Below are 20,665 nucleotides of genomic sequence, written 5' to 3'. Positions count from 1 at the left end.
GCGTATCGGCATAGATGCGTAAAATGCCATCTGTCTAAATTGTTTATCGGGGCATACACTCACCGCACCGTTCGGCAAAACGGTATTCGTCGTCTCTTTTATTCTCTAGTGTTCTTATGGGAAACTGCGAGTTTGACGTCTCACTCGCTGTTCATAAGCATGGTGGGAGAACAAAAGAGGTAAACATATAGCAGTACACACGGTCCGACTCAGAACAGTGTTGTCAAAGCAAATAGCATTGAAACACATCGTTGCTTCATTAAATCACTGAGAAAATCTTCGAAAATTATTGAAAAGTTGAAGTTCGAAAAGCTGTCTTTTCAGTTGTTTTTAATAAAGAAAAATTAATTATGAACAAACATTTCTTTTGAAAGTATTGAACCACGTTTTCACCATTGGAGGTTTCAGTTAATTTCAAACCTATAATTCTTATTTCCAGAACCGAAACAGTGTCTTGGCAACACGATAGTTCATCAGTTATGCTGCAGTTGCTGCTACTGGTGAACAGGTTCCGTCAATTCAGAATTTGTTTTCAGTTTTGTTAGAAAATAATAAAACTTTCGGCTAGTGACAAAGCCTTAGATAATAGAAAAAAAGATAGTGAATAATATGGTATGTGACAATTGAGTGCTTGACTTTTGGAGTGGTTGTAATCAGTGCTGAAAAATGTGAAGGATTCGTTAGTAGCGAGGTGGCGATTGCCTTCAGCAGTTGAAAAATGTACGGTTTTGGACAACCATTTTTAATTCATCATATTTCTTGTCGAAAACCCAGTACGTTGTGTTTGTGTGAATCAAATGTATGGTTAAGTGATTTGTGAAGATGATTTTATCAAAAAATTTTGAAAATATGAATAAAAAAGTGCATTTTCGGCTCATTTAAGTTCAACTGATTAAAATAGGTGACACTGCTTAACTCGTTCCTTACCCTACATAGATTAATTTCTTTCGAAAATGAAGGACAAGACAAGGCAAGAAGGATCCTTTGTGAGCCAATGTTAATTTGTCCGTATAAATAAAGCAGTAAGGTACTTGCAAAATTTTGGGTTTCTCAAAAATTGCAACACAGCCAAGCAATTTTAACATAACAATTTTCATTTTGATATCACCAAAATACATATCTATACCTATAAAGAAGGATTTCTGTCTGTCTGTCTGTCCTGTGTTCTTTATAGAATCAAAAACTACTGAACCAATCGGCTTGAAAATTTGCATGTAGAGGTTTTTGGGGCCAGGAAAGGTTTTAGTGATGGTTAGAGACCCCTCCCCCCACTAAGAGGGGGGGCTCCCATACAAATGAAACACAAATTTCTGCATAACTCGAGAACTAATCAAGCAAATAGAACCAAATTTGGCATGTGGGTGTTTTCGGTGACAAGAATTTATTCTAGGGTAATTTGAGACCCCTCCCCTCTTTATAAGGGGAATTATAACTCCTCTCCCCTTTAAGAGGGGGGGTTTCCATACAAATTTCCTCATAACTCGAGAACTAATCAAGCAAATGGAACCAAATTTGGCATGTGAAGGTTTTCGAGGGCAAGAAAATTTTCTATGTTGAATTAGGACCCCTCCTCACTTTAAGAGGGGGGGCTCCTGTACAAATGAAATACCAATTTCCTCATAACTCGAGAACTAATCAAGCAAATGGAACCAAATTTGGCATGTGTGTGTTTTTGAAGACAAAATTTTTTTCTAGGATGAATTGGGACCCCTCCCCACTTTAAGAGGGGGGGGGGGCTCCTATACAAACGAAATACAAATTTCCTTATAACTCGAGAGCTAATCCAGCAAATGGAACCAAATTTGGCATGTGGGTGTTTTTGGAGGCAAGAATGTTTTCTATGATGAATAAGAACCTCTCCCCACTTTAGGAGGGGGGGCTCCTATACAAATGAAATACAAATTTCCTCATAACTCGAGAACTAATCAAGCAAATAGAACCAAATTTGGCATGTGGGTGTTTTCGGTGACAAGAATTTATTCTATGGTAAATTGAGACCCCTCCCTCTTTATAAGGGGAATTGTAACTCCTCTCCCCTTTAAGACGGGGGGCTTCCATACAAATTTCCTCATAACTCGAGAACTAATCAAGCAAATGCAACCAAATTTGGCATGTGAAGGTTTTCGAGAGCAAGAAAATTTTCTATGGTGAATTAGGACCCCTCCCCACTTTAAGAGGAGGGGCTCCTGTACAAATGAAATACAAATTTCCTCATAACTCGAGAACTAATCAAGCAAATAGAACAACATTTGGCATGTGGGTGTTTTTTTTGGTGACAAGAATTTATTCTATGGTGAATTGAGACCCCTCCCCTCTTTATAAGAGGAATTATAACTCCTCTCCCCTTTAAGAGGGGGGACTTCCATACAAATTTCCTCATAACTCGAGAACTAATCAAGCAAATGCAACCAAATTTGGCATGTGAAGGTTTTCGAGAGCAAGAAAATTTTCTATGGTGAATTAGGACCCCTCCCCACTTTAAGAGGAGGGGCTCCTGTACAAATGAAATACAAATTTCCTCATAACTCGAGAACTAATCAAGCGAATTGAACCAAATTTGGCATGTGTGTGTTTTTGGAGACAATTTTTTTTTCAATGATGAATTGGGACCCCTCCCCACTTTAGGAGGGGGGGTCCTATACAAACGAAATACAAATTTCCTCATAACTCGAGAACTAATCAAGCAAATGGAACCAAATTTGGCATGTGAAGGTTTTCGAGGGCAAGAAAATTTTCTATGGTGAATTAGGACCCCTCCCCACTCTAAGAGGGGGGGCTCCTGTACAAATGAAATACAAATTTCCTCCTAACTCGAGAACTAATCAAGCAAATAGAACAACATTTGGCATGTGGGTGTTTTTTTTGGTGACAAGAATTTATTCTATGGTGAATTGAGACCCCTCCCCTCTTTATAAGAGGAATTATAACTCCTCTCCCCTTTAAGAGGGGGGACTTCCATACAAATTTCCTCATAACTCGAGAACTAATCAAGCAAATGCAACCAAATTTGGCATGTGAAGGTTTTCGAGGACAAGAAAATTTTCTATGGTGAGTTAGGACCCCTCCCCACTCTAAGAGGGGGGGCTTCTGTACAAATGAAATACAAATTTCCTCCTAACTCGAGAACTAATCAAGCAAATAGAACAACATTTGGCATGTGGGTGTTTTTTTTGGTGACAAGAATTTATTCTATGGTGAATTGAGAATTATAACTCCTCTCCCCTTTAAGAGGGGGGACTTCCATACAAATTTCCTCATAACTCGAGAACTAATCAAGCAAATGCAACCAAATTTGGCATGTGAAGGTTTTCGAGAGCAAGAAAATTTTCTATGGTGAATTAGGACCCCTCCCCACTTTAAGAGGAGGGGCTCCTGTACAAATGAAATACAAATTTCCTCATAACTCGAGAACTAATCAAGCGAATTGAACCAAATTTGGCATGTGTGTGTTTTTGGAGACAATTTTTTTTTCAATGATGAATTGGGACCCCTCCCCACTTTAGGAGGGGGGGTCCTATACAAACGAAATACAAATTTCCTCATAACTCGAGAACTAATCAAGCAAATGGAACCAAATTTGGCATGTGAGAGTTTTAGATGGCAGAATTTTTTTTCTGTGGTGTATTACGACCCCTTTCCCTTTTAAGAGGGTGGGCTCCCATACAAATGAAATACAAATTTCCTTATAATTTGAGTACTAATCAAGCAAATGGAACCAAATTTGGCATGTAGGAGATTTTTGAGTCTTGAATTTATTTTATGATAGTTAGAGACCTCTCACCCCTGTGGTAGGGGGATATGGACTCTCATACAAATAAAACAGAATTTTTTGCGAAACTCAAAAACTAATCCAACTCGAGAAATTCGAGACTCTTCCATAAAACATTAATCAATAACAAGACCACAAAAACTATCTATAGTAACACTAGATCATTCAGGACGAGCCGGTCGCGAGTGTTGCCGGTGACCCGCCGTCGGAAGCGCCGCCCACTGGGGGGCTTGCAAAACTCGAGAAGTGACAAAGATCATCCGAGATTCATGATTTATGTACAACACAGGTTAATTTGTGGCAATACGAAGTTTGTCGGGTCAGCTAGTATATTATATATGTATACAGTCAGTCAACAATCATGGGTCACTAACAATTCTGGCTTTAGTTTTCAGAATGTCGCATAATCCATGCAAAGGGGTTGATTATTCGATGTTCTAAAAACTAATGCCAGAATTATGGGTCATTTTAGCTTTATTAATGCATGAATATTATACTAATTGTTTGATAAAATTATTATTCATAAGCAGCACTAATAATTTGGTCATTCATTTGGTGATATTGAAACGGAAATTAGCAGCTGAGCAGCTAAAATGACTCACGATTGTGGGTCGCTGACTATAAATAGTGTTTGATGTTGTATTGAGATTTGAGCCTTTATCAACATTCATTTAAAAAAATTCGAATTTTCTCAACCTGCAGCTCCCACAAACGCTATCATGTAGCATGTATACATGTATACATGAAAAATCGAATTATTACATGCATGGATACATGCTACTATTGCTAGAAAGAAGCTTAGTCCTGTGTCACCTATGAAATCTTCTAAGCTTTTAACGTAGAACTATTACGTTTTTGTTTTCAATAATGGGGTGCACTTTAGAAGTACGAGATATGAACATGTAATGAAAAGGGGTTATGTATTTTTAGCTGCTAAGATGATTTAATGTAAACTTATAAAAAGATGCTGGGTTTTTATGCCATTTTGAGAATGCGTTTATTGTGCAACTAAAGATGGCTTTTCCCAGACATATCTTTCATATATTTCATTAAGACCTTGAGTCGGATGGAATTATTAAAAATAAACAAATAAACAAATAAACAAATGGTTTGCACGCTTATAACTCAGCCATTTGTCAATGGATTTTAGAGATATTTGCAGCAATCGATCAAAAAATTTTCTACTAATTGATTAATATAGCAAATATAAAAATAATTTGTCAAATCACTATTGAAAAAACATAAATATTAGGCATTGTCAAGAACGAACGAATCAGCCAATTACATGAAAGCACTCTTTTGCTTCCCAGGCCCGGTACGACAATCTTATACACCTGCCGTTTCGTTTATTTCAATTCTAAAAAAACAACCAAACCCTTGCTTTCCAACAGGTCAGGAATTAGTCATTACCAGTAAACCTGGACCAAATTGAAGTCCTGAAGGTAAACAATTTCGTAAAAATTCAAAATTGCCCCCACTCTTTGATCGACGATATATTTAAAACTTGAACCTATACGATTTCGATGTCCTGGAAGTAAACAAGTTTGTAAAAGCGTAAAACCATCCTTCCAATGATCCCTACCCTTCGATCGATCTTATCATTTGAACATTAGACAAAGTTTATGTCCTAAACGTAAACCGTTGAAGAAAAGAACGCACCTACCTCTTCTCTTCAACCGATTATATCGAAATACTATAAAAATATATTCTAAAATGAAGTCTTCTAAAATGAATGTGTGTTTATTCAAACACTAGCCATGGAATTCTTTAAAAGCTTTTGATTTAATTGCTATAAAGAATAAAAATAACTGGAAATCAGAGTGCAAAGAAAACCTCTAATCTGTTTACATAGGAGGCTTATGTCTGTACCAAAAACCAGGTCTCTGACAGGACGTCATAAGAGGCTTATCGGTAATTAAAAACAGGTGCCTGACAGGACGTCATGCTTTCGTAGCAATGGGTTGTATTCTCAGTCCTTACTTACTGGTCTACTACTGGACTGATCGATTGCTCAACTGGTTGACTAAACTGCTCGACTTCACTGGTCGATTGGACTGGTCGATTGGACTGCTCGATTTGATTGCTCGGCTGGACTGCTTAACTGAACTGCTCGACTGAACTGTTCGGTTCGATTGCTCGACTCAAATGCTTGATTGGACGGATCGACTTGATTGCTTGACTGACCAGCTCGATTTAACTGCTCGAGTAGACAACTCGACTTGACTACTCGATTCGAATGCTTGACACATTTGCTTGACTTACCACTCGACCCGACTGGTCGACTCAATTGCACAATTGAACTGCTCAACTGGATTGTTCTATTCGACTGCTCGACTGGACTGCTTGACTGGACAGCATGATTTATCTGCTCTTCTTTACTGCTCGACTCGACTGTTCGATTCGACGCTCGACTCAACTGCTCGATTCAACTGCTCGACTGGACTACTCGACTCAACTGCTCCACTCTACTGCTCGAATGAACTGCTTGACTCAACTACTCGATTGGACTATTCGAATCGGCCGCTCGACTCAACTGCTCAACTCGATTGCTCAATTGAACTGCTCGACTAGACTACTCGATTTGATTGCTCGACTCAACTGACAGCTTGATTCAACAGCTCGACTAGACTGCTCGACTTAGACACTCAACTCGACTGCTTGACTTAGCCACTCAACCCGACTGCCCGACTTAACTGTTCGATTCGACAGCTTGATTTAACTGCTCGATTCAACTGCTCGACTGTACTACTCGACTGAACTGCTCGACTCAACTGTTCGACTTAACTGCTCACCTGAACCGCTTGGCCCGACTGCTTAACTCAACTGCTCGACTAGACTACTCGATTCTATTGCGCGACTAGACTACTCGGACTAGAACTACTCAATTGGACTACTCGGCTTAACTGCTCGATTAAACTGCTCGACTGGACTATTCGACGCGATTGCTCGACTCAGCTGCTGGACTGGACTACTCGGCTCGGGCTGGTACCGAATGGCCGAAACACAAATGGCCGAATCACGAATGGCCGAAATCCAAATGGCCGAATTTCAATAACAGTCACAGAAGGCCGAATCACGAATGGCCGAATCACGAAAGGCCGAATCATGAAAGGCCGAATCACGAAAGGCCGAAATTTTTCGGAATGCCTAAATAACTACTCAATAAAAAACCATGAATTGGCAAGTAGTTAACAAATAACTTTAATCAAACAAAAAACAAACTACTACTATTAAACAAACAAAACATGCTTTACGAACGCCTTTGTTTAGCGCTTAATAAAACCGCAACTGCGTCAACAAAATGTTTGCTGCTCATTTTGTGAGCATTAACACATTTCGAGTAGATTTTTTCGTCTATTTCTCGGCGCGAATTCGGAGCATCCCCTTAAAGAATTCTAAGGATGTTCCTCTCTATCGCCTTTTGCTCCACCCGCAGCTCTGTGATGATCCTGGTCATTGACAGGTGATGGAAACCAACAATAGTTGCGTACATTACCTTGTTTTTATTTGTTGTTGGCTTGTTTTTATTGAATAGTACCCCATCAATGGAAAGCATCGGTTTTCCTCTCTGTGACAACACAATTTTGACGACAGGTGCACTTTCTTCATCGTTGAAACCAGCAACATCGGATGAATCGCCGGATGCACTCATTTTTCACAGGACAACTACCAACTACCGTGCGGAAAGCAAACCGTGTTCAACAACAATGGACACAACTGTTGGCTTTGCTATGTGCGGTCAACAAAGATGGACACGGCGGGATATTGAATGAAATATTTCGGTCGCTTTAGTGATAGGGTAATAAACTTGTTTTTACCTGGTTTTTATCTCATATTTCTTAATTATAAATACATCTTCATTATAAGGTGCGAGACGTATTTCCCGTGTTAGTAGCAAATGTTTCCTAGATGATTCAGGGCGAGACGGCCGTAGGCCGCGAGTGTGCGCCGGTGACCCGCCGTCGGAAGCGCCGGCCACTGCGGGGGGGCAGCCCCCCTGCAGAAACCACTACTATTTAGGTGCATGCATTTTCCTAGGTTTACTGTCTATTAGGGATTATCCCTTAGTTAAGTCCGAACGAGCGGCAGCGAGTAAGGACAGCATGTACCCAACGTTTGCGCAGGTTGAAGGCTATGAATATTTTTGGTCGAATATGACATTCGGCCATTCGTGTTTCGGTCATTTGTGATTCGGCCATTCGTGATTCGGCCTTTTGTGATTCGGCCATTCGTGATTCGGCCATTTGGTATATTATGCCATTCGTTATTTCGGCCATTTGTGTTTCGGCCATTCGTGATTCGGCCATTTGTGTTTCGGCCATTCATAGGTAATCCCTCGGCTCAACTGCTCGAATGAACCGTTCAACTGTACTACTCGACTCAACTACTCGACACGACTGCTCGAATGAACTACTCGACTCAACTGTTTGACTTAACCGCTTGACCATTCGATTTGACTGCTCGACTCAAGTGCTCGACTAAACTACTCGATTCAACTGCTCGACTGGACTGCATGACTTAACTGCTCGACTGGACGACTACTTGACTAAACCATTCGATTTAACTGCTCGACAAGACTACTCGACTCAACTGCTCGACTGGACTACATGACTTAACTGGTCGATTAAACTGCTCGACTGGACTGCTCGATTTAACTGCTCGACTTGACAGCTCAACTCGACCACTAGATTCAACTGCTCGACTCAACTGCTCGATTCAACTGCTCGACTGCTTGACTAAACAGCTTAATTTAACAGCTCGACTAGACTGCTTGATTTGACTGCTCGACTTGACTGTTCGACTCGACTGCTCGACCTAACTGCTTGACTCGATTGCTTGATTCGACTGCTCCACTCGCCTGCTCAACTCGACTACTTGAGTAGTCGAATCGAGTATTTAAGTCGAGTAGTCTATTCGAGCAGTTAAATCGAGTTGTTAAGTTAAGCAGTCAGGTCGATCTGTCCAATCAAGCGGTTGAGTCGAGCAGCCGAATCGAGCAGCTCAGTCGAGCAGTTTAGTTTAGCAGTCCAGTCTGCTATCGATTCGAGCAATCTAATCGACCAGTCCAGTCGAGCAGTCTAGTCAATCAGTTGAGCAATCGAGCAGTCCAGCAGTCGACCAGTGTGGTGACTGAGAATACCATCGCTACCAAAGCATGACGTCCTGTCAGGGGCCTGTTTTTAGTTACCGATAAGCCTCTTATGACGTCTTGTCAGAGACCTGGTTTTCGGTACAGACATAAGCCACTTACATAAATGGATTGTTTAGCCAAAAAGTTTTGCGTTTAATGACAAATATTTTATGTTTTGAACAAATTTTTTAAGCCCATAAACGTATATCGATTGTCAACTGTTGTGTAGTTTCCAGCCAGTTACCTAAAGTTGCCTGGTGCTATAAACCAATCTACAAAATGTGGTATCGTCGCCAATCACCAAAGGATGTGTGATTGTGACTTGGTGATGTAATTCTCTATAGAACTACAAAATAGAAGAAACTGATACACTAGATACAGGCATTTGGAAAGTATAATATCGACCTTATCCAATAAAGTCATAAATTTGTGCAACAAAGCATGAAACATTTGAAAAATGTCCAACGTTATCGAATTGCTACTACATTCGTTAGCGCAGCGTTTGTGCCCTTTGGCACAGACGTTCATACCTTTTGTATTTCCGTCAATGCTTAACCTTCTGCGGCTGAGGTGCCCCAATATTAACGATTATGCTGACGTGGTAGTCTGCTGGACACCTAAACTTAACTCAATAATTCCTATTATTGAATTATGAACATTCAGATTTTAATTATTTTAGAATTCAATACATATCTTTAGCAACCTATTGGATGTAATTAGACCGCCGATATGAGTCGGGAAGACACTACAAACTTAAGAATCAAAATATAACACTTGACGCATCTATTGCATTTTTCAGATTTCTGGTGTCTGTCAGATTACCACCTCAGCCGCAGAAGGTTAAAGGTTAAAAGGTTAATTTAAAAAATCTAATCTGCTGCTTGTACCATCAGTACTGTAGATAACAACCAAACAAAAAAGCATAAAAAGTTAGAAAGAGAGATTTTTCGCGTACAAAGGCACAACATTGAAAAGCATTTGAAAGCAAAGCATAAATTTAACGTTCGGTAAAATTTCAGCACAAGGTTACGATACGAATGAAAATGTTCCACTGACCGTCACCGAATATCTGCCTACGCTTGTTCCACAATTCGTCCGAACGTAGGTAATTGTGAATGATTGCTGCTTACAAGAATCGGATGTGAATTAATTAAACAGAAGTGAATCAATTTGATGGGCATCGCAATTCCACACGTCGCGGCCACAACAGCGCATCGCAACGCTCCTCGTTATTAGCAGTAGCTCTTTTATCAATCTGTTCATTCCGTTTCGTTACCATTTAACCCCCGACCGATGCGGATTTTCACCAGCACTAGTGTAGAGTAGCCTCAGCAAAATGTGAGTCCATTTTAATTTACCAATAAAGGCAATGTTTTGTTTTCTTATTTCGGGTGCGAACGCGAAATTTGTAATCATCGACCGACCCCTGCCATGTGAAGGCACTTATCTACGCGTGGTAGTAATTGATGGTTAGCCATTAGTGTACAATTACAAAATAAGCTTCTTCTATCATCACAATTGATAGTCGGTCCGAAATGTGATACCGGTGTGCATCAAACAAGCCGAGTTTTTTAATACTAACGTCAAAAGTTTGATTCAATTATATATAATTACAATACGAAATGAGAGGCACGTGCCTACGTTACAAACGATCGTTGCGGTGATACACAAATAAGAAAGATTCCTTCAGAAGCTGGTATAGATTGCTTTTTGATGGCTCAATGTCTTCGAAAAGGAAAACAATCCATGTAGTAGCCAAACAGTAAACATATCTACCATTTCTGTTAAAATCTGAAAAAAAATCAGAGGGGTTGTGCACAAGACACGACCGCATAGGTGACGTAGGACTACGTAAGTCTCTTTGTAGCGATAGTAGGATGTATCCATGTATGTAAAAATACGATTCTTCATGCTAGTATACATGACATGACGTATACGTAACGTTTATCAAAGTACCCGGTCAACATTGTTACATAACATTAACCAGATTGTTACGTAACTCTGTTATGATGTGACGTTGAAGTTACGTAACCTGAGAGTAACATGATGGTTGAAATTTCCCACTTTTTTACATAACATTGTTACATTACAATGTAACATTGCGGTAATGTTTATGATGTGAGGTTGTAGTTACGTAACCTGAGAGTAACAGGATGGTTGAAATTTCCCACTTTTTTACATAACATTGTTACATTACAATGTAACATTGCGATAATGTTTATGCAACATTGCAATAACATTAAAGCAATGTAACGTTACGTTACATTAATGCCATTGTTATGTAACAATCCTATTATTTCTGTTATGTAACAATATAAATGTTTTTGTAACGTCACAAAAAATACTTAACTGTGACACATCAATAATACTTGCCACCAGAATGTATGTACAGCCTCGAAAATACTATGCGAATTGACTAACTGCTAGCAAGTGCACTTAAAAGCTGATCATAAACTCACGCAGTTTACGATTAGCTTGCAAGCGCATTTACTAGCAGCTACATAGTCAATTCACCTAGTATTTTCGAGACTTTACATATATTCAGGCCTCCGTCACCAATCTTTCTTCCTTAAATAATCGACAAATAAAAAGTACATTTAGATTCCAAATCATTTATTGCGGAGTTTCCACCTATTTAGAGTCCCACGCGAAAATTATTAGCGTGGTTATTTTCTGCGTTTACCACAGATATTGGCAATTTAGCAATTTAAACCATCAGTTGGTCGTTATTGCCTCCCCACTGCACCCCTCCTTGCTTGACAAGCATAGTTTCACTGTGTTTAGTAGGTACAGGATAATTATTATTAAAAAACGTATTTGCGTAGGACTCGTAAAATTTCTGCAAGGTACAATATTATTCGATTCCTTTTAATTCATGTAGGGTAGATGCTCGAGTAAGTTGTGGTAGTACCAATAGTGGTGGAAACTTTAGATGTTCCGTTATTTTTGCAGATTTTGGTACAGTTTGACAAGTATCGATATACCAGTACCAGTTTCACTTGGTAAGCATTAAACGTCACACGCAGTGCCTTGTAAGTCGCAAGGGCCTGCATAGTGTCGTCGTCCCGCCAGTAAAAACAAAGTTAGATTAAACTTCTCGGTCGGTGGTACTACAGTAGACGAAGGAAGAGGCACAGTTGGTGTCTAAAAATAACCCAACCCATGTCGCTAGCTTAATAAGGGGGGTTTGCAGTCTATTTTGTCCAGCACCTCTGTGGTGAACACACGGTGTTCAACACTGAAAGTAACACAATGTTGCTGTTATGTAACACAGAAGCAACATTGTAATGTAACAAAGTTATCAAAATTTGACGTAACATTTACATAAAAAAATGGTAGCATTGTTACGTTAAAAGGTTACCTGTAGGTTATGTAACAATAACATTAAGTTTGTTACATTACAAACTTAATGTTCTTGTAACATACCCTACAGGTAACATTTTAACGTAACAATGCTACCATTTTTACCTTTGTTATACTATATAACAAAGGTTTAGAAATTGGTCGAAAAACACGAAATTGATCCGAGGCCCGTAGGGCCGAATCACGTATACCAATCGATAGAGCTCGACGAACTGAGCAATGTCTGTGTGTGTGTGTGTATGTGTGTATGTGTGTATGTGTGTATGTGTGTATGTGTGTATGTGCAGCTCATTTTCTATCGCCTGTTTCTCGAAGATGGCTGAACCGATTTGATCGCTTTTACTTTTGTTTGAAAGGTATTATTGTCTAGTATATCACTATTGAATTGCTTTGCGGTCCGACGTTTCGTTTAAAAGTTATAAGCAAAAATGTGAAAACTACGTGACACGCGTTTCTCCTGAACTACGCAACCAATTTTAACGATCTTAGTACCAAACGAAAGCTCTTGGTGTTACTAAACTTTTTACCAAGTTTTATTGAAAACGGACAAGCAGTTTAAAAGTTAACCTTAAAAACCATTTTTGATAAGGTTCAAATGATCGCCTGTTTCTCAGAGATGGCCAAGCCGATTTATGCGCTATTAGTTTTATTTGGCAGGTAATATAGCCGGATAGATCACTATTGAATGGTTTTTGGATTGGACGTTTAATTTGAAAGTTATGAGCAATCGTATACACCACACCAAAATTAACAATAATTTACAATGATTTTAACCAAGATAATTTACCTAATTTCAATTATTTTAATATCAAACGAGACGTTTTGACACTACGAATATATATGCAAAATTTCAGAAGAATTGGTTTTACCGGTCAAAAGATATCAATCCTCAAACGCTCGCGCCAACTTTTGCAACACAGTTACTCGCGCGCACAATAACCCAAAACCAAAGAAAACGTGCGCACTAGAGTTTTGACTAGGAAAACTTGTTTTTAAGTTTATCGAACCTTTGGAAGAGTTTCTTGAAATTGAATGCTCTATCATCTGGTGCAATTTAAATTTGGGTTAATCCCCCTAAAAGTGAAAAATTTTTTTTTTCAGTTTCAATATAACACATTGATATGTTCTGCAAAGTTTTAGAGCCTATTATTACAAGAAATTTTGCTGAAGACTGTAACCTGAGATAGAAGCGAAGACAGAGAAATCTTATTTATTGTTTCTGTATTTGTAAAATCAGTTTTTCTATTTTAGCTCTTTTTGTAATTGTTGTATGACTTTTTCATGTGTTACAAAGTTATACAAATAGTAAAAATACACAACTTTGCTGAAAATAGTATACCTCTATGTTTGCTTGTTTAGGAACTGTAGAAGTTTGATTATAAAATACCCTGATTTTAACCCCGAATTACTCGACTACCAACTGACGGATACATTTTAAACATTTTACATTTGCTGATAGTTTTGCTACATACAGACATCATTTTTCCATATGAAGTAACGTGAAAAAATTCCAGTTTGGGGCCAATAGCGGTACACCCACGGTTGCCAGTATGCCAGATAAATCTGGATTTTGCCAGATTTTTGATTGCGCGCCAGACCAACAGACAAAGCTTAAAACCTTCCAGATATTTGGCACTGTGCCAGATTTTCGATTATCCGTCTTGCAAAAAGGTCATCACTTCTAATTTTGGACAAAATTTTGCATCTACGGGGAGCAAAACGAGCAAGATTTTTTCAGGAAAACGCCTCCCCGTCGGACTAATTTACCACCAGATTTTTGCCAGACACTTTTATTCGTGTTCGCCAGATTTTTGGGAAAACCAGGCAACCTTGGGTACACCTCACATGCTGCTTGCTTCGTTTCTGTGCTCTCGGTTTATGCTGATCTATTTTCCTAACAATTTAAAGTATTATTGCATTGAATAATTCAGACATTTTGCTGAACATTTTTTTGAAGAATATACGTTAGTTGAACTCCGATTGGTAAATATGGCATTCAAAAACCTACACATGTTATTCAGTATACAACAGCGTGAGTAACCGAAGGTTAATAAAAATTGATGAAATTTTTTCAAGAAAACCTTATTGATGCATAGTTATGCATAGTTCAAAAACCTATAAACTAGACCTTTACTACGCAATGTATATGTTAAAGAATAATATTTCTTCTTACAACTTACTTTTACTTGCACTTACCCACATTAGTAACAACTTACTCAGCAATTTCATAAGAAAAAGAACTATCAAAATTTGTAAGTGCTACTATTTTGTTCAAATTTTGTAAGCTTATTCAATTTCCAAAATTTTTATGTAAACCAACGCACAATGCAACGTTAACGAATAGATGAATTATGTTCCGAAGACGTGTCGATTTCTATCTCAAATAGTAAGTAAGACCGTATAACAAAGGTTCCTTTCACCAATAGGTGGATTAAATCAGGTTTTTCATTTAAATGTTACATCAAATTTTGATAACTTTGTAACATTACACAAGGAAACTATATATATAGTAATTACCCGGTCAACACTGAAAGTAACACAATGTTGCTGTTGAGTAACATTGTAATGTTACAAAGTTATCAAAATTTGACGTAACATTTAAATGAAAAAATGGTAGCATTGTTAAGTTAAAATGTTACCTGTAGGTTATGTTACAAGAACATTAAGTTTGTAATGTAACAAACTTAATGTTATTGTTACATAACCTACAGGTAACCTTTTAACGTAACAATGCTACCATTTTTTTATTTAAATGTTACGTCAAATTTTGATAACTTTGTTACATTACAATGTTGCTTCTGTGTTACATAACAGCAACATTGTGTTACATTCAGTGTTGACCGGGTAGTAACATTGTATACATTCAATCCTCAACCGATTTTGGAATTATATCCATGAATTAATTGAATCTATTTTATTAAAACGAAACCAAGTCACACTAAGCCAAACAGTAAATAAATTTTTATGATCTGGTTGTTTCTACGTTGAATAGTGCTTTTCCTCTCGTAATCGGTAGACGGTACGCGCGAATTTTCAAAAAGTTGAAAATTTTGCGCAATTTTTTTGCGGTTTACAAAAGAACACTGATAATAATGCATTTACAACCTGCAGACGTTTTGGAAGTCGCAGAAAATGTCGCCCGTGACCGGAAAACTTATTTCCGCCATTTGTTGATCGTCCGCAATGGCGAAAAATTCATCTTTTCCCTCGTTGCCTGTGTTATAGTGGTATTAACTGGGCAAGAAAATATAATAAACTCTTCAATCGTTCTGTGGCCTTAAAAGGAGCGATTGTTTGATTATCATAACTTGCAATAAACTTGTACTAACGCACATAATTCTCTGTTCGGTAAATTGGAATACCGATAACCGGCTTGTTACAACGGACCAACCGGAAAGCCTCAGCAGCTATGCGATCGACGAAGCCGATTGTGTATGGTCCTGAGTTACGATGAAATACCACTCCAAGTGGCCAGCTGCAAGTGACGTGGGATGATTCTGGTCGTTTTGTTGTCGCGAGCAGCATATTTCCTGCCAATTCCAGAACTTCAGTAGCCAGATATTTCATCTCGGCAGCGAAACGAGTGCTCCAGCTCCAACATACGCTCAGCATACTTACCTTTCCTCAGCAGCCGATGAACACGACCGACCGGGAACTTTCGTTTGCCCTTGGTGCTTCTTCCTTTGTCGCGTCCAGACAATAAGATGTCAATAAGATGTTGGCAGTAGCTCAGCTATCGTTTGAATAATGCTGTTCGCCGGCTTACCTCGTGTTATATACCAAAGCAAGCGACTAGAATCGGTCCCGCCTATTTTTCATGGCCCTTTATTCTATCATGTACGTTAAATAAAATAGAGCATTTCAATTGTTGTAATTTATTGTACTCTTATGGCGGTTTTCATGCCCAATTTTGGTCTTAAATGCCATCATAAAATTGTAATAAAACTCAAATTATTACAAGGGCAGTGAGCCGATCGCCTTTTGCTGCCAAAGAAAAATTGCGTTACGTATTATTACTGTGGATAAATTTGTGTTGCTAAAGAAAATTGAGTGAAAAGCTCTAAGTTCCAAGTTTCCTATGTTTCATCAATTACCGAAAACCGTTCTTTGAAGAACGAATAAATTCTTATATGAAGATGCAAAAGATGTTGCTAAAACTATTTCATTTTATTAAACCCATGGTTTTAGGAATTTTTACGCTTGACCGAGTACATTTACTTGAAGCTGGTATATTTGTTGGCTGCTTTGGTAGCTTCTGAGACTATCAACTTAACCAGAACTTGAAAAATAGAAAATAACTCTAACTCGGTCGTACTATAAATTGTCCCTTTGTGATTGGTTGGAATAATTTCCAATTATTATCGAACAAGTCTTGGTACAATTCAGGATGCACCGAGAAAGTTGATGGAAAGGTCCATTTAATTCTACTATAACAAAGTTACAAGAGAATTAAATGGAATCGTACCCTTTCTCGTTGATTGCTAATTGGCTTGAAAATTCCTTATTGAGATGTACCACAGAGAACAGACTACCAGGTAATGGACAAAAAGTGTGTAAAAGGTGTTTGTGTAATCTACGAGTAATCCTTCCGTTGAGCACCCCTCGAGCAGTAAGTGGCAAACTAAATCTTGATGTCGCTGCAACCCCCGGGCATCTACAGGCATACCTCGATATAAGACAGCCTCGTTATAAAACAACCTCGATATAAGACAATTCGATATAAGACAATTTTGTCTAACCCCAAAAATAGTAAAAAACTAATAGCTCAAACAATAATAAATAGTTCAAAAACCGTAAACACATAAAACAGAGCAAAACTGGCGACCGCTAATGCAATTTTTTTTTGAAAAAACCATGTTTCGATATAAGACAATTTCGATATAAGACAACTTTTAGAAATTATAAATTGTCTTATATCGAGGTGTACCTGTACTATGTTTCCTGAAACCGCCACAACATGAGGTGGCGCTACAGGCGTTTTGCATTTAATACACAGCATTCACACCGCAGTAAAGTGATGCGATCAAGCCAACAAAGCATAATCACGTAGAAGTGAAGAATTTTACATGAATCTCAATAACAATTCATCGATAAAAATAATTTACTTTCAACTAACAAAAAACGTCGCCTTTGTGACAAGAAATAAATGATAATGTAGCGAAAATTACGTCTGACGCTGCAGAAATATCGTGTGAATCGTTCTTCACGTTCACGTTCACGTATAAAAGATACGTATAAAAGTGATCCAGTAATCCAGCTATGTTAGCTTCACCTATTTTGTTCGCAAACGTCAAAGTTGCCACCGGGGTGTGTCGCGGCCATCGCTGCTATGTAACTCCAGCACAAAGAAATATTGATAAAGGTACATGGATATTTTGACGTAGGACTACGTCTTTGTTTACTATACTGGGATTGGGTAGCACTTTGTGAAAACGAAAATAAAAGTGTAACGTTTGAATGAAAGTTTTCAAAAGCTAATAACTACTAAACTACTGAACGAAACTAAACAATCTATATGTCGTTGGATAGATAAAATGATCAGCAATTTTTTAGGGTGTAAAAGAGCAATTTTAAGGGGGGGGGGAGCTTCTATACAAATGAAACACAAATTTCCTCAAAACTCGAGAACTAATCTAGCAAATGGAACCAAATTTGGCATGTGGGGGTTCCAGAAGGCAGGTTAAATTTTCTACGGTGTACTGAGACCTCTTCTCCTTCTAAGAGGGGAGCCGGGGGGGGGGGGTTCCGTGCAAATGAAATACAAATATCCTCAAAACTCTAGAACTAATCAAGCAAATGGAACCAAATTTGGAATGTGGGGGTCTTAGAAAGCACGAATTTTTTCTGATTTTTTTCTGGATGAGACCCATCCGTCTTTTAACAGGTGAGGTGGGGGATTTTTTCTATGTTAGATTAGAACCTTTGCTTTCTTTAAGAAGGGGAGATCCCATACAAATGAAATACAAATTTCTTCATAACTCGAGAACTAATCAAGCAAATGGCACCAACTTTGGCGTGTGGGGTTTTTTGGAGACATGAATTTATTTTGAATTTATTTATTTTATGATGCTTTGAGACCCCTCACTCACCCGTGTGGTAGGAGGATAAGTCATTACCATTTCAACCTATAAGTACCGGTTTTAACACTCAACCCAGCTAGCTCAATTCATTTTTATCTCAGGGTCGGCAACCGACCTTCGGAGGACTCGTACAACCCGACAACTTACCCGAAACGAAGCGGAACCACCAGAAGGCGTCAAAGAACGGAGAAGAATGTAATACTGGCTCTATTTTAAATATAAAAGAAAGGATTTTACATGCATGCAAGCTTTTATTACCGATTCCTCGATGCAGCGCTGGATGTCACATGTTGGGGCCCATTGATGAACGACGAACGGAGGGAGAGGAGACCTACTTAGATGACGGTGGCTCTTTCTGGATCCCCGATCCCGTTGCTCACGGGATGATCGTACCGCTACTAGTTCGAGGATGATTCCGGAGGATGATGTCTTAGTAGGGAACCAGGATACCCGTGGCGAGTAAAGTGGCGCCAAATCTGGTCCTGGTCGCGAAATGTTCGGCTCACGTGGTCGCCCGATGAATTTGTCGTCGAAATAAACTTCTCGGCCGCTTTCGTTCTGGTCCACTCGGTAGCACCCGGGGAATTCCCGCTCGTGCTGGTTAACACGGGATTCTCCAGCTCGTGGAACCTCGTTGGTGCTTGAATAAGTCACTTAGCCGCGTAAACGTTGTAGTGATCCGGATTACACCGGATTCTCAGGCATATTTCCTGACACTTGGCACACGTCGAGACTACCGACAGGGAGTTAACGTTTTTCCCTTCCGAGCGTGATAACGATCCATTCGCAACTGTCCCGAGTCGATCTCTCCGGCCTGCGATCAACCTGAACAAACTCCCCTCCTTTCCTCTTGTCTCCAATCTCCCTGCCTCCCTCTCCCTCTGTTATCACCACCGGATACCACTTTTTCGTGCAGACGAGAGTGGTATAATTTTAGCTGTTGATGATCAGGAACGTTTAAGGGGTTATTCATTTAGTGCGGACTTTTTGCCGTCTTTTTCGTTGCGGTTTTTCCGTTACAGAGGGTTTTAACAGGATGTTACCATTTAATGAGTGAGGCTGTCTCTGACTTAGGTTATTTCTTACGGAGCCTTTAAGAGCCTCCGTACTAAACCCCAACACCTGGTCTGGATGTTCCGGGGTGGACGCCGAAGGTCTCTTTTAGGGTCCTAAGTCATCAATCAGACAGTGTCTCCTCACTTCACTAAATGGTAACATTCACATCGATTATTTTTCCGCAAAATTTTCGTAGCCTGATTATCGGTTGGGGAATTTAAGAAGGGTTAGTACATACTTATTCTATGTTAAACAAAAATACAAAAATATCATCAAAAGGCAAAACAAATCAAACTAACAACAATCAAAAAGAGCCAGTTAGTTGAACAAACAAAACTAATTTATGAATTTTCTTACAAACTACACTTAATAACTAGACTTACACACTACAAAAAAACAAAACCTTGTCGCCCTGGCATTGGTACCGTTTCATTTTAAAATGACCGGTAACAAACCTTTATGATGCACACAAGTGATTTTTAAAAGAAATTTCTATGTCTCAAAGGTTGCAGGCATTGTCCTTATGAACCCCCGTCCACGTATTTTCAAAGCCACCATTGCATTAAATGAAGAATTGAATCTGAATATTTCGCTCTTCTCTTTTAAACATTCACTTAAACAATGGCACTCACAGATTCTTTAAACATGCTTATGCCAGAAATGCAGTTTACATTAGTCTTTGATCTAATGATCTGATATAGTCCTACGCCACCCTTTCGTACAACCCTTAGGGCTGTATACCTTGTAGTTTTTTGACTATTTCTGGAGGGCGCCACCGACAGATTTTACACACAAAAAATCGATTACTTCCTTCGAGCCTGCTAATCTGTTCTCTGTGGATGTACCACCAACAGCAACACGAGCGGTGACACAGTCGTGCACATCTGCAGTTCCCGGTTGGTCGTATTCATCGGCTGCTGAGGAAAGGAAAGTATGCTAAGCGTGTGTTGGAGCTGGAGCACTCGTTTCGCTGCCGTGATGGAATATCTGGCTGCTAAAGTTCTAGAGTTGGCAGCAAATATGCTGCTCGCGATAACAAAACGATCAGAATTATCGTCACTTGAAGCTGGCCATCCACAACAACGAAGAGTTGAACAAATTGCTGTCCGGTGTCACCACTGCTCAGAAGTGTTTTTCCGAACATCCAAGCTGTTTTGTTGCTGCCCAAGAAGACGGAAAAGAAGGCTTAAATTTCCACCATATAACGGCGACAACATATTCTTTTAAGGACGAAACATAATGTTCATGAAGATTTGAGAAATTTTC

General features: G+C 39.0%; 1 protein-coding gene across 1 annotated transcript in view; it reads right to left on the bottom strand.

Annotated features, from left to right (window-relative positions):
* Window positions 1-19,048, bottom strand: part of LOC128740242 (titin-like) — a 40,242-nt gene extending 21,194 nt beyond the window's left edge. Inside the window, exons 1-3 of the mRNA XM_053835775.1 lie at window positions 19,032-19,048; window positions 18,602-18,983; window positions 18,491-18,550 (exon numbers count right to left, since the gene is read on the bottom strand). Of these exons, the coding sequence (XP_053691750.1) occupies window positions 18,491-18,550; window positions 18,602-18,983; window positions 19,032-19,048 (459 nt within the window). The remainder of the gene's footprint in view (window positions 1-18,490; window positions 18,551-18,601; window positions 18,984-19,031) is intronic.
* Between the last annotated feature and the right edge of the window lie 1,617 nt (window positions 19,049-20,665).

Source organism: Sabethes cyaneus, chromosome 3 (genome assembly GCF_943734655.1).
Source record: "Sabethes cyaneus chromosome 3, idSabCyanKW18_F2, whole genome shotgun sequence".
Lineage (NCBI taxonomy): Eukaryota > Metazoa > Arthropoda > Insecta > Diptera > Culicidae > Sabethes > Sabethes cyaneus.
Note: the sequence above shows the minus strand (reverse complement) of the source record. Positions and strands in the feature narration are given on the sequence as shown.